This window comes from Catharus ustulatus, chromosome 8, assembly GCF_009819885.2.
Source record: "Catharus ustulatus isolate bCatUst1 chromosome 8, bCatUst1.pri.v2, whole genome shotgun sequence".
Taxonomy (NCBI): domain Eukaryota; kingdom Metazoa; phylum Chordata; class Aves; order Passeriformes; family Turdidae; genus Catharus; species Catharus ustulatus.
In genome coordinates this window covers 20,562,475-20,578,051 of record NC_046228.1, presented here as the reverse complement: position 1 = coordinate 20,578,051, position 15,577 = coordinate 20,562,475, and the positions used below count along the sequence as shown (strand labels likewise).

Sequence of the window (15,577 nt, the reverse complement as noted above, 5' to 3'; positions counted from 1 at the left end):
TGTGGGGAGCCACACATCACCCACATGCAGGGGAACTTGCCCTACAAGTAAAAAACTTCAGTCTGCAGCACTACCCAGTGGCTTCTATGCACTCTGGTGCTTTGCTCAGTGGGGTAAGAGCAGCCAGCAAACAGGGACTCTATGTTTTAAATGAGCTGTCGAACAGTCGTGTTTGTGAACAGCTGGTATTTTGCCTAATCTGTTGAAACAAAAGTGTGAATTTGTTTCCTTCCCACTAAAAATGTAAATTGCTCTTTTTTGAGAGGTGATTAATCCCTGGGGAAACTGGGGATCTTTAGGCACTCAGTTTGTCATCACTATAAAGGGACAAGCCAAGTCCCTTCCTGATGACTTATGTGCAACTTGCACAGTGCAGAAGAAAAGGAAGATAGACAGAAAATACAAATTTAAAAATCTACATCAGTTTCAGGAGGTTAGCAGAAAGGAGGAACCTGTGGCAGGAAGAATCAGACTATAGTCACAAGTAATTGTAAGTGAGGTCTTCTGGTTCTTCATAGGTTCTGCAGTGTCCTTCTCTTCTCACCCCGCCTTCAGAGACTTGGGTTCCATCAGTAGCCAGGGTTGCTTCTTCTCAGCCACCTGTGCTCTCTGAGGTGCACTGTATTTTCATCCCCATCCTAAATCATCTCATAGGACAAAAGGTTCAGCCTTTCTCACAACTGGAAATAGGGTAGACATACCAGGACAGCAGTCTATTCCTAACTTGCTAACACACCGTGTCAGTGCAAGAAGTGCTTCAAAATACCTTAATTTAAACTTATCTGCTGGACTATTTTTAGTTCCTAGGATTCAAGAGCCTTTCCATGTATGGTAGAGGAAGGGAGGGAGAACTGGGTGGGGAAATTTCCTCCTCTGCTTTATATGGGCCTGGCTGCCTGTGCAGAGTCATCAAAGTTAGTACATTCCATATCAGAAAAGGAAATCCTTCTTGTTTAAAGCGGATGTACAGCAGCATCACTTGAAAAGATAGCATGCTTATAAATAAGTGGCCTATTCATCAGCAGGTCATAGAGATTACCTCTTCTAAGAGTGACTGCAGTTACATTTCTCTGCAGAGAGGGTGAGTGCAGCAAGCCATCTCTCAGCCTGTTACAACTGGTATAGGCCACAGGGGCTGTGAACAAGATTAAGTATCTGAATGGCAGTTTGAAGTTATTGCACCACATTTTCTATTTGGCTTTCAAGTTTGACAGTTGTAACTAATGATCACAGTTACGTGACTTAGACTAACTGGTTTTGTCATTCACTGCAGTCTAGGAGACCAATAGGTTTAGGATAGTAGCCTACTACTACATCCTGCATGCCTTAAAGTAAAATAGAAAAGCATTCTGCTTAGACCAGGAGATTAAAATTAATTGCCTGAACTATTAATCTTACAGAAGTCTGTTCCTAGCAGTGTGAAGCCATGTGGAATCACCTTTGGCCCTTGCCACTCAATGAGCAGCCAGCCATTTGGAAAACAAGGACAACAGCTTCCATGGTTGAATCACAGATGGAGAGACTGATCTCATTTCAGCATGCTTGGAACTGGAAATCACTTCCGCTTGGGAAATCAGTTTCCATACACTGCAGTAGCAGTCTAGTTGTATGTGTTTGTTTAAGAAACCCCACTTAACAACTGTCATTCATCTTTGAATTCTCTGCCACTTGCAAGGCATTTATTAAAGACTACAGTGAGATAAACACCAGGCATCTAGAGCCCTCTTTCTCCACCTTTAGGCTTGAGAACGACATTTGATCTTATTCCTTCAGTTTATATCTTTCTATGGAAAGCAGAGGTGATATTTTTCGGGCTGATATATTAATGGGCCAGAAGCCAAATTATGAACTACTGTTGTCTGTCTTGGCTAGCATGGATGAATTTTTCTTTCTTTCTTGAGTCATCTCGTAATTGTCACAAGCAATTTGCCATCTTCTTCAGGTATTCTTACTGGAGACCTCCAGCATCGTTCCCTCAGGCATGACTCTTGTCCAGCATTTTAATGAGGATGTTGCAGCAGTGGAAGTAAGGCTGATAGAGATCTGCTCTGCTCCACCTTTGTACCTCACTGCAATCCTGCTGCCCCAGAGCCTGACAGAGACACAAATTTAGCTGAACATGTTAGCTCAAGAGAAATCTAGCTGCAGATAATATTCTCTGGGAGGGGAAAGGTCTTTAGCATTTGAAGATGTATGGAGGAAAACTGTGTGATCCCTGAAATGTAAAGGTATATACTCCCATTTGTCCTATATTCTACTATATGAGATATCATTTGAAGCATCTCTTTTTAAACTATCAGTTACTACAGACATTACAACTATGTTATTATTCAGCACAAGGTCACAGTTCCTCAGTTCCAAGCTGACACTTCCATAGGCCTTGCAGAGTCGCAGTCAGTGATTTTTCAGACTATGTTATCCCATATGTTAAGTTAACATAGCTTGGCCTTGCATATTCTTGCACTTCTGCTCTGACTTAGGATGTGTAAGGCTGATGAGGAACAATGGCTTCAAACAAAAATCTTGCCAATAGTTCAGATCTCAAAGGTGATTAGAGCAATGATCACACTTGAAACGGCTACACATACAACCCCACAGACTATCTTAACCAAGGTGGTAGTTTTAGATTACAGGGTTTTGAGATCTGAGTTGAAAGAAATTGTAATGCAAACAGACAACAGGAATCTCTTTCCCCGTCCAGTTGTTTCCATCAGTTCTGAAAGTGATATGGGACAAGGTTGCTGACAAGGTGGGGACAAGTTGCTCAGGGACAACACTAAAATTGTTTTGAGACAAAGTGAAAGTGATGGATGAGGGAGAGGCATTAAAGGGTGAGGCATAAAAGGACTTTGACAAGGAGTGATTAAACAACAGCCATTACTCAAGAGAAGTGAGAGAAAATTATAGCTGGGAAGGAGAAAGCTGTCATCCTGGCAAATACTTGTTCTTCAGTTTCATTTAAACCCATCGTAGGAAGGGACATCAGTTTGTTGGGAAATGTGTAAAGCTTTACTGTCATCAGTAACTGCCACTTACATTAACTAAGAATCTTGCTCTTTGCAGAAAGAAACAGGAACAGAAATGGGGGTGAATAGATTCAGCTTATCTTGATATACTGACTGTACTGAAAACCAAGGCTGAGTTAGCTTCTCTGTAGAGGTCAAATGTAGGGATTTAATGAAATTTGTATCAGAATGGTCCTCAGTCCTTGCCAAGTACCTTGAAACAATGAGAAGGGTCTCATGGAAAAAGATCAAGAATATACCCTTCTAGTAGACATAGGCTCTGACAACAAGAAAAACAATAATTTAGCTTCAATTAGTAGTATTTTATATATATTAGAATAATATATATAATATATATTAGAAGTATTTTTTGGTGCAAATTTGCAGAAAACAAAATTAAAAGTAAAATCAACATGGACTAATAAAAAGCAGGAAGAGTCTTTGACCTGCTCAGTAAGATAAGACTTCATGGCTGAAGGAATAATATGAACACAGTATATATTGGCTTCTATAAGATACCTGATACAGTTCCACATGACTTTTCCAATGAGAGAAATATGGATGAGATAGGAGTACCATAAGGTGACCGCACAATTGGCTAAGAATAGAACAGAAAACAGAACTATTAATGGTTCATGATGTCAGATGAGCTAACTGGCTAAGTTGGTAGTAGTGTTTCACTGGGCTTCTGAATCTAACAGGACTACCTCTATATTTTCACCCATGGAGCTTTGAACACTAATGTCAATCAAAAGTCCTCTCCACCTCAATGTTATTTGACTGGCAAGGAGACAGATGATAAAAAATCCCAACCCTCTTCTCTTCTGTCAGTGGATCTCATCCTCTGGCTGCATCTAGACGGAACAAGCAGCATGTACTGTGGGGCACACCACAGCCCCAGAACTGCTGTTACTCAGATCTGGAACCTAGCTGAGACACCTTGCAGCTTTTCTCTGGTTTTTCTTCCCAGAGAAACCCAGGTGTGTGGGGAACACAGGGGAGGGAGGGGGGCTTACCTGGACTGAGGAGCTCAAAAGTGTTACCAGGTACACCACTATTGTCTTCCTATCTGCTTTTTCAGATGCTAATTCCTGCTCTCTAGGCTTTCTAATTGTGGCTTGGTTCTCTTGGGTGTTGTACCTAGCAAGCAGTAACAGGAAATAACAATAATATCATTTCCAATGGGTGTCGTGGGGATTCAGTGGAGATTGCTGTGTATTAATTGGCAGATGATATAACACATGGAAGGTAAACAGTTGTCTCATGAAAAGCTAGAATTTTTAATCCAGCAGGAGCTTGAATAGTTGCAGAAAAGGACTAAAGTCAACAGATTAATGAGACTATAGGCAAGTGCTAGAGGATTAATCAAGCCCACATAGTGAGATGGTGAACATACACTTGTCTGTATTACTGGAGCAGAAGTTGAATAGACTGAAAGACAAAGACATTATCAATCAATGGCATCCTGCTGTCAGACATCAAGCAATTTTGTAAGCAGCAGAATTAGCAGGTCCTGGCATCCTTTTAATTTTTATTTTGTATTTGATATCTCATTCTCTCATGTCTACTAAATGCAAATCTGGCTGATGTCTGTCTCTCACATTCAACATGAGAAAGTGTGTGTGTGTGTGTGTGTGTGTGTGTGTGTTCTTCGGTTTTTGATGCCTAATAAAGACTGCACTCAGGCTTCTCACTTCTTATGGTGGGCTCTCCTCTGCTGAGCCTCCTATTTCCATGCAAACTTGTAGGAACATAGTATCTTTGTGACTTCAGACTTTTAAAATTAGCAGATAGACTCAAAAGCTATTAGCATGAAATGGATAAGATCAAAAGACATGCAGCATTGACCGCATAAACCTTTCATAGGAAATTGGGCTAAGACTGCAAAAGACAGATTCACTAGTGCATTCAACAGGTGCTGTCCTGGAAAAAGAAGGTTGTCCTTTGGAAGAAGACTATGTAGGGAATATCCAGGGCCCAGGTGTAAGCTGTCAGCACAGAAAAACTGGCCATGTGTGTTACCTTTTGTACTGAGGACACTTTTCCATCTGGCTCAGAAAGAAAGGCAAACTGTCACCCAGCTGATTTTTTTTTTTTTTTTTGATGGAACAAGCTACTCAAGTCTCCAGCAGGATACCATGAGACTAAGATATTGCAGCCATGCACAGTGATGTCTCTACACCCTCTCTGCCTAACAGAGCTCTCCAATAGTAGTATGGCTAAGAATACTCAAAAATCTTCAAAATGACTGTTTTTTTCCCCTGGGCTGTTAACTCACCTTCCAAAAAGCCTGTTTCTTTCTGTTTTTCCAAAACAGGAGATTGCAGTGGGGCAGTGTCTCACTGGCACACTTAAAATCACTCAGCCATTTCAGAAGAAACACTGGCTTGACAAGAATTTTAACTATTTAACCTCAGATTCATGCTAAAGCGTTGCAGACTTGAGTAGGACTGTACCAGTCCTACTGGTTTGTAGCATCCTAAATTAGAGCTGAAGCCTTATCTGTGTTTTATATTATGCACAGGTTATGTGATGGAAATGTGCAAATATCCAAGAATTACAAATACTTGCTATCCCAAGAGTTTTACCTTTACTTTGAAGTGAAAGAACATATACTCCTCTGCTTAACTGTTTGCAATTCAAATACTGATCAAAGCTTTAAAGGTTGAAACTTTCAATAGGGAAATACTCAGAAGGTCAATATAACCCATCCAAATCTTATTTCAAAAGGACTTCAGGTATGTAAAGTATGAGACATCTGTAGCCTCTAATGACTTACTGAGATAGTTGCAACATTAGCCATGGAAAAATGACTTTGTCATAAATAACATAACATAAATATTAACATAAATAGCTGGAAGAACAGAATTCGAGGTGACACCATCTGAAAAAAGCAAGTAGCATTTCGTCACAGAACAGGCTCTTTATCTCTGGAAGTAGCAGAGTGCCTTATTTTCTATAGTAATGGCTTTTCTAGAATTCCATCTTGGTAATAAAATTTACCATTGTTTTCTAGAGAACATGAACAGTATCTGACCTCATGTAAGTCTGCTTGTTCAGTAGCTTGCCTGGGCATACTTTAAAATACTTTCTTTTAATAAGGCTTGATCTTGAAAGATTTATATGTTTTATACTTCTCTTTACTGTAATTAGTAACAAAAATCATGTCACTTCAGTGAAGCTTAATTAAGAGGAAAATCTTCATGGGCTTTGCTTAATAAAAACTTTTCCTTTTTGTGGATTTTTTGCAACAGAATTCAGTGTGTACATAAAGTAAGTGCTTTAGAAATTAACAAAGAGTTTTCTATAGAAATTATTCACCACACCAACGGAATTTATGAGAGTTTTATAACCTTTCCTTTTACTCTTTTGTCTGTTCCATTTGAATGTTCTTACGAGAGACAAAGGTGTATTTTCATTCCAAAGATATGTATCAATACTACCAGGAGAGACATATATGTACATATATCCCTATTTGTAAATATTCATCAAGAGACTGAATCACTTCCATTGCTCTTGCTCTAAGAGCCCCTGGATGAGATATGACAGGTCTCTGTACAGCAATGTTGCCTTGTGGGAATTGTCTTCTTGATATGCAGTGATGGCTGCTGGATTTCAGCATGTATGGTCAGACCTTCATTTTTCCAGACTCACTAACATTGGAGATGGTCTGCCAAGACTAAAAAATTGCTAAGGTTGGAGCTGCTGGGAGGGAGGATCATGGGAGATTCCTTGGCCACATCCCTTGGCCACAGCTCTGGGATTGTCTCACAGGAGCTATTGCTCAAGTACAGAAAGGAGTGGTAAGACAAAGTGTGAGGAGATGCTGAGCAGGCCACAGCTGCAGAGATTTGCAGACTCCCAGCACCATCTACTCCCTTCCTTCCCATCTACCGCAGTCCTCACTATCAGCATCTCATCTTTCAACACCTCTCAGTCTCCAGTGCTGGAGCTCTGAATGGTGCTGCCAAAACACCACTCCCTGGTTTCCAAACACTCTGTCACCTCCCTGGGCACAGCCATGCTTTCAGTGTAGGTAACAGCCTCTGGTGCTTTAATTCAGCTAAATAACCTCCCTGCAGGCATCCAGGATCCTAATGCTCCTCTGTTAAATGCTCCTCAGTCATGTACACAACAGAAGTCTGAACCATGGACTGTTTCTCCTCAGATGTGAAAGAAAATTGATGTACACAGGAAAGCCTCTGCTCTCTCTTTTCTTCCTCTTTACTGGAGCTGAGTGCTCTCTGAGAGTTTCAGGCCAGGAAAGTTATTTTCCTCCTGTGTCTGCCTCTTCATGCTGGACATGCACATTATATTAGTTTCATCTCTTTGAAGGGCTCTTTGGCATAGAAATGATGGACACTGAGGCATTGGTAACACTAACCTGAAGCTTGCACCTTTCTAACATGAAGCTTGCACCACAGAAGCTGTGATAATATAGAGTATATTTTCTTATTTTAAAATAAAAAAGAGGAGTTTCTCCTTACACGGTACAGGGTGGGGGAAAGAATAAGGGTGTTTAAGTGCCAGGTGACAATGTCCATCACACTGCTCAGTGATGAAGTTATGAAGACAAAAATAGACAAAGTGACCTCATGGCTTTCAGCAGCAATGCCTACGAGACAAAAGAGAGGCTTTAAAAGGCTTGTGGACTGATAGCAAAGAGCTTGGACATCTCAGAGTTTTGGTTCAGCTCCAGAAGGGGACTGCTCTGCTCCTCTCTCATTGCCTCTCTTTCTGTTTATGGGGAGTTGTGAATTAAACGGGCTTTGTGACATGCCCAGTTCTCCAGGTCTGGATTCTACTTTCTCAAGTTTGGATCAGCCTTATGCAGGTACAAATCTTTTCTTTTCTTTTCTTTTCTTTTCTTTTCTTTTCTTTTCTTTTCTTTTCTTTTCTTTTCTTTTCTTTTCTTTTCTTTTCTTTTCTTTTCTTTTCTTTTCTTTTCTTTTCTTTTCTTTTCTTTTCTCTTCTCTTCTCTTCTCTTCTCTTCTCTTCTCTTCTCTTCTCTTCTCTTCTCTTCTCTTCTCTTCTCTTCTCTTCTCTTCTCTTCTCTTCTTTCTCCTCTTTTCTCTTCTCTCTTCCTTTCTTCCTTTCTTCCTTTCTCCCTTTCTTCCTTTCCTCTCCCTTTTTTTTAGTCTACTCTCCTTACTCTATTCTTTTGCCTATTCTGATTTCATTCTTGCTCTTCACCTTCTACAAGTCACATTAGGAAGATTTATCTGCTTGTTTTTCTCTTAAACTGTTGTGGAAGATTGTAACTTGAATAGCATGACCATTTTTCTGTTGGGAGGACTGGTGTAATTAGTTGTGTGCTTTAGTCTTTGATGAGGAGGAAGATAAGTGAAGAAAAGAGGGAGGTGAGAAGCAGGTCCCAGAGGACCCTTTTTTGCCAGCTCCTTCAGAGCACAGGACAGTTGAGAGCAACTTTCTAGGGATTGTACATGGATCCTAATGCTGAGCCAGGACTACAAAGTGGTGGAGTTAAAGCCAAGACCATCTTCTGTTATATTTTCTCTGACAGTATTTGCTAGCCCAGACTTTAGAGTTGGCACTTCTGTGGTAGTCTGCTGTCAGAAATGGCTGTGCAGATATCACTTTGAATGGTGTCAGTTCCGATCTGTTTGCTCCTGATGCTAGAAAGCCTCCTGTGAGTCACGCAGGCCAGAGTTTACCTTTTCTGCACTTGACTAAGATTCTCTGGTGCTGCCCTTTCTCCTTGTAAGTTTAGAAGCAAAATACCACCACGTGAGGTGTAGTAGCTTGTAGCAAGGCTGTTTGTTCTTCCTTTATTTTCCCATATTTTCCTTCCTTCCCTTATTTTCTCCATTGTCAACAACCCCTAGAGACACAGGCATGCAGATTTGTAAATGAAGTGGGCAGACCTTCAGGGACTGTAGTTTGTTTCCATCACAGAGAACAGGTCTTTGAGGGCAAGTCTGTGACTGTCCTGAAAATCACTAAATCTACACAAAAATCTGGACACTACTTCAGTCTTGGTTCAGCAAGGTGGAGTCATTCTGTAAGGAAAGTTTTGCAAGCGCCTTCACTTTGCAAATGCAATTAAAATAATGAGCCATTTCAGCATTGCTTTTCCTGTTTCTAGTTCTGGGTGCAGAGGAGAGGAATGAACTGTGCACCTAGAGGAGTGATCTCAAAGCACTGAAGTCCCTTTGCTGAAATCCCAAAGTAGCAGCATGTGCTATGGAATGGCTGCAAACTTTGAGAGCTTCCTGGAAGGATGACTGCTTTGCAAATAAATCAACACTTCATTTTCAGCATGGAGCGGGACAGGGAAGCTCTTCCATACTGATGCAGTATGGAATGATGACACTTGCCACAACTGTGTAGCCTAGAAAGGTTTTGGGAGACTGCAGCCCTCAAGAAAACTAGTAAACTTCTTACCTAAGCTCCCTGTCCCTCACTGCAGGTGACTTTGCCACATTAACAGGTTCACATTGAATGAATGCTTTGTGATAAAATGATCAGAAGTGAGATCCTGAGAGGACTGAGCAATTTCCATCATCTCTTGACCTAATACCATCCCTCAGCACTGCCTTGCTCCTCTCCTCTCCTCTCCTCTCCTCTCCTCTCCTCTCCTCTCCTCTCCTCTCCTCTCCTCTCCTCTCCTCTCCTCTCCTCTCCTCTCCTCTCCTCTCCTCTCCTCTCCTCTCCTCTCCTCTCCTCTCCTCTCCTCTCCTCTCCTCTCCTCTCCTCTCCTCTCCTCTCCTCTCCTCTCCTCTCCTCTCCTCTCCTCTCCTCTCCTCTCCTCTCCTCTCCTCTCCTCTCTCCTTTCAGCAGAGCATAATTTATTACATCTCTCTTGGGAATGTCAGGGCTGGACAAGGTGGTTTTTTTGATAAATTATTAGACATGTATAGTAGATGGTTGTTTCATGTGTACTATCATGCTGGAAAAAGGGCAATGAAAAAGGATGAAATGAAAGACATCACAAATTAGTCTGTGGTTTAGGTATACCGGTCTTTTTTTCTGTACAAGATTAGTGCTGACTTCTGTCACTTCAACAGTGATTCAAGGTATGTCCATACTTTCCTTAGGGCAGACAAGTTTGGTTTTACTATTGAATCTTGTTCACCACCTGCTTTCTCTGCACACAAAGACAGAGGACACAATGTTCCTCCCCAGACTTTACTGAGGACAGAGCATTTGGAAAATTATTATCCCACAGTTTCATGCCAGTGTCCCAACAGGTCTTGTCTTTTCCAATCAAGTCTATCTAAGTGGATTTCCTTCTGTTCTGGCTGGTCAGTTGTGGGGATCTGGGATTCTTGCTCAGGAGCAAACACTCTTTTTCCTTGCCAGGCATGGGGCACAGGGAAGGGACTGCAGAAAGGATGAAATCATGGTTCCTTTGCCTCCTGCAGTGGCAGGGCTGCTGCAGAGCAGCAAACAGCCCTACACATAGTGCTGCTGCACAACACTGACTGTAGCTGACATTGCAGGGCTCAGATCAGGAGCAGCCCTGCTTGCAGAGCACCTCTCCTTTCGCACACACGCGATCCTCTATATGGTAGGAGGAGCATCTACAGAAAGCAGGGCTCCATCTTCAGGGTGATAGATAAATAAATGGTAACAATTTCTACAAGCAAGAGCAAGCACTGTAAAAATGTCAAGGACTCTTGGCCACATGCTTCAGAAATAGGAAATCCCAGGTCTGATGAGGAAACTTAGACCAGCCATCAGAGTGGGAGGAGCTCCCTCCCCACACCAACTTCTATTGTGTTTGCAGGGAAAGAGAAAACTGCTCCTGATTTTCTACCAACAGTTTATAAAGACACTATCATCAGCAAAAGTGGAATGAAAAAGGAGCGTGTTTCCCTTTATGTGCACTAGAACACCTATAGCCATGTCACTGTCCACCTTTGCCCACCTAACCCTTTCTGATCTCTGAGACTGCCTCTTTCTGTCTCTTTCAGAGCTCCACCGCCACGAAAGCATCCAGGAGAAGAACGTGAAAGAAGCCAAAACTAAGTGCAGAACCATTGCATCCCTGCTGACAGATGCACCCAACCCCCACTCCAAGGGGGTGCTGATGTTTAAGAAACGCAGGCAGAGGGCTAAGAAGTATACATTGGTAAGCTTTGGCAGTGTTGATGAAGACCGCTCCTACGAAGAGGAAGACGGAGTTTTTCCAACTAGTGAATCTGAATTTGATGAGGAAGGTTTCTCTGATGCCCGAAGCCTAACTAATCACTCAGACTGGGACAACACTTACCTAGACATTGAAAAGTCCAAATCTGACTCTGAACAGAAGGAGGAGAAGCAAAAAGGTTTGAGTGAGGCCTCGGGTAAAGGAGCGCGATTATTTGAGCAGCAGAGGGAACGGGCTGGGAAGTACACAGTTGAGAAAACTCCAGTGCAGAAGAGCACAGAGGTTGCCCCAGCTGCCCAGCCAAAGCAGAGCACAGTGAACGGAGATATGCCTGTGCCAGAGAAGGCAGACAACGTGCCCCTCAGCATCCACCTGGAAGGTGTGCAAATGCCCAGCAAGCAGACAGCCACCATCCCCACTCAGCTCCTGACTGCCCCCAGCCCCACCTTCTTCCCACCTCCCCCAAGCACCCCCGACCCCTTCTCTGCAAGTTCAACAAGCATGTTCAACAGGTCTGCACGGCCCTTTACTCCTGGCTTTTCTGGCCAACGTCCAGCAACATCCTCTGTCATCTTTAGGCCATCTGCGCCCAAAAAACCCACTGAAAGTCTGGGTGGGCAAAGCACGGTGGTTCCCCCTTTCTCACCTCCGGTTCCAGGAACACTTGCCAATGCACCAGTGCCAACACAGCGTGGTCCAGTCAGCTCCTCCACATCTCTGTATATTCCTGCACCAGGAAGACCAACATCACCACTGGAGTCACAGCCAAAAGGGGGAGGAAGCGCTTCAGAGATCAAGCCTTCTGCCAACACTGCCCGGACATCCAGCACCTCTATCTTTCTGTCAGCTCCCTCAAAGCCAGGGGGGGATACGGCCTCTGCAGCGTCCCAGCCACGAGTCACTGGAACAGCCTCTTCTTCATTGTATATAACTCCAGCACCATCACAGCACATGAGAAACAGCTCCCCTGTGCCAAAACAGCCTTCTCCTGCCATCACTCCAGCAACGCCACGACCTCCTTCGGAACCCTTAACCTCCAGGGAGCAGAGGATTGCTGTGCCAGCTCCCCGCACAGGCATCCTGCAGGAGGCTCGCCGACGGGGCAACAAGAAATCCATGTTCAGTAAGATTGAGGAGAAGAAGAATTCACCCAACCCTGAGCTCCTGTCCCTGGTGCAGAACCTGGATGAGAAGCCAAAAGGTGACCACCCTGGGGCAGGCTTTGAGTCTGGGCCTGAGGAAGACTTCCTCAGCCTGGGTGCTGAGGCCTGCAACTTCATGCAGTCCTCAGGCCGCAAGTTCAAGACCCCACCTCCAGTGGCCCCCAAGCCTCAGCAAGAAGCTGGATTGGTAAATGGGGCCCAGGACATGCCTCAGCTTAAAGGCAAGGGGGCAGAGCTCTTTGCCAAACGCCAGAGCCGCATGGACAAATTTGTGGTGGAAACAACACCAAAGCCAGAGTACAAGCCCAGGACCCCCTCTCCATCCCCTTCTCTACCCTCATGCTGGAAATATTCACCCAACATCCGAGCTCCCCCCCCAATAGCTTACAACCCAATGCATTCCCCTTTCTATCCCCTGGCAGCCAGCAAATCTCAGGCTAGCAAAGCAGAGAGCAAAGTGAAAAAGGCACCTGGCCAGAAATCAGGGATCAAGGTCATTGATATAATGCGCCACCAGCCCTATCAATTAAAGTCAGCCATGTTCTGTTTTGGGGATCCCCCAAGCCCCAGCACTCAGACTACTCCTGGTCAGCCAACCCCACAGGCTAGCTCATCCTTCATGGCAGCCAAGCAGGTCCCTGTGAAAATAGCCAAGACCCAGGAAATTCGTTGCTTCTCCACTCCAGCTCCCATGCCAGCCTCCAGCAGCCTGGCACCCACTGTGCTTATGCCTCGCTCAGCCACCACGCTGGATGAGCCTTTGTGGAGAACAGAAATGGCCTCTTCTGCCCCTGCTACACCAGCACCCTTCCAGGTGGAGCTCAGCCCCTCCCCTAAGCCATATCCGAGCTCCCCAGAGCCTGGGCAGATGGGACAGGGACCTCCTCCAAACCCAGCCTCTGCCTCTCGGTTTCAGGTGGCCAGGCCCAAATTCTCTGCAGCAAGAACAGGCATGCAGGCCAATGTGTGGAGGCCAAGTTTTGGTCATCACTGAGGCAGGCACCGCTCCCATCCTGTCTGTGGCCCCGCAGAGATAGCGCTTGTTTTGTCTTTCATGTCAGCTCAGTACTATGGGATGAGTGACACAAAATGAAGAAAAAAACCCTCAAAATATTACTGCCCTTCTGCACCACCCCTTTCCCCAGCCTCCCCTTGGTCTCAGATGGGATATTTCATGGAAAGACTTACTGGCTGTGGCTACAGCAGGAGGAAGAATGTGGAAGAGGGCACGTGTGTGGTACATGAAGACTGGGAACTTGTACACAGCAGCAAAACCCACCTCCAGAGGGGGTGAATGGCAGAGGTTATCTCACATGGAGACACACATGAAGCAGTTTTCCTTTCTCAAGGGTTTTGGAGTCACCCCTGCGTGGAAGGAAACCAGGAGGCAAGAGCTTTCCAGGAAAAAAGGGTGAGAGGTGGGATTACAGAACAGAAGCCCCAGCTTTCCCATTAGACTATTCTTCCCTGATCCTCCCAGTCTGTACATGTTCACTAGTGTATGCACACACACATGCACACAGCAACACTCAGCAGGGAGTCAAAGGACAGTGGGGACCTGGGACATTTCTCCCAGATTTCTCTCTGTTGGAACATGGGAAAGAAGGCAAGAAAGCAGAGTGAGCATGGGTGTTTGCCCATGCACATGTGGGCAGTGTGGCCTGCGCCCGAGAGTGGCCATGTGTGCCTGTTCCTCCAGTCACCAGGGATGGGAGTAAAAGGGAGAATCATCCTAGCTGGTACTAAATGCCACTATCTGGAAATAGTTTGCCAAAGAGAGGCTTTGAGGGGACATGATGAGGCTATCACTAGCTGTGGGCACTTCAGAAGAAAGTATCCATTTTCTGAGGATACACAACGTCAAAGCTAAGCTTGGGCAGTGTCTGGTTAGCACAAAAAAAGGCCCCGCAGTATCAGTCCCACTGGACAGGATATGGATGCTGTAAGTAGAAAGGTGGATCGCATGGGAGAAGGTACAGTTGGCTTTAAAATGAGGCAGGACTGAATATGCATTTGTACATGATCTTTTTGTTTAGTTTAGGACTGAAGTGGGGCTACATTAGAAATGGGTCACAACATAAAACTTGCTGAAAGCTTTGTGATGAGGGGAAAACGAATGACCTTTACAGACATTCGCAGCATAGAAGTGGAGGTCAGGAATACAGAAAGTCACAAGTAAAATTTCATATGAAATGACTTAGGTATTATTGTAGGGCCTATTTGATAAAAACTGAAGTTTCTGAGAATCCCAGAGGATCTGCACTCACACACATATACAGAGTTCAGTTTGTTGGTGATGCTGGGGAAACAGTGCTGGGTATTCCCTGAATGCCTCCAACTTAATCACTACACTACAGGCATACAGGAAGAAAACATTGCCTTCCCAAGGAAGAATTCATCATATTAGTAGAGACTGTGCATGTGTGTGTGCATGCCATCTATACTCTGGTTTACACACCCCCTGGCCATTTACTTTCTGCTTTTGGTCCTCCTTTGCCAGCAGCCACTTTTCCAGTGTGATCCCACAAGTACACCAAGAAAGCATTGCTCCTGGAACACTGGTTGCAAACACAGCAGATCTCCCAGATGCAGGGAAGGGGTTTGCCACCTCTTTCTGGGTCAGGGTTGCCTAGCCTTTTGCTGAACCCTTAGGAATGTGTACAGGAGGTAGAATTAGGGTCTCATAGCCCTCTGTCCTTGAGACAAGTCTCCTTTTCATTAGACTTGCTCCTCTCCTTCAAGCAGTAGCCATTCTCTGGCTGGACTGAGCACAAACTTTGGATATACAAAAGTGGAGGTTCTGGGGAAATAAAAAGAATGCAAGTGAGTCTGAAGCAGACTGTATGCAGTGCAGCTAGTGTTGTTTGATACTAAATCTAAGCCAACCTTCCTCTGCACAGCAGGAGCTTATGCTGTGTAGCTTTTTCATGATAGCTGTACCTTTTCTTGGAGGCTTGAAAGTCTCTCTCTGTGAGCACCTGGAGATTGTTCATGTCCGCTCTCCTATGAAGAAAGAGAAGGCTAGAAAACCTAGCTAGCATCTGTGATCCTGGACAAGCTTGGGAGGGAGAGAATGAGAGAAAAGGAGAAGTAATACACAATTCTGCCTTTGGATCCTTCACACTCTGGCTGGACTTTTTTGTAGGCCTGTGTTTGCAGTGCACAGTCCTGGTGGCCCTGAAACATATAATGAACATGCTGGGGAGAGAGGAGAACAGAACTTACACCTCACTTGGCACGCTATCAACCATGGAGAGGATTGTAAGAAAAGCCATGGGAATACCTTGAGTTAATGG

General features: G+C 44.4%; 1 protein-coding gene across 1 annotated transcript in view; it reads left to right on the top strand.

Moving 5' to 3' along the window:
• SYNPO2L (synaptopodin 2 like) overlaps nt 1-13,795 on the top strand; it is a 36,683-nt gene extending 22,888 nt beyond the window's left edge. Inside the window, exon 4 of the mRNA XM_033065497.1 lies at nt 10,943-13,795. Coding sequence (XP_032921388.1) covers nt 10,943-13,275 — 2,333 coding nt within the window. The 3' untranslated portion in view covers nt 13,276-13,795. The remainder of the gene's footprint in view (nt 1-10,942) is intronic.
• The last annotated feature ends 1,782 nt before the right edge of the window (nt 13,796-15,577 follow it).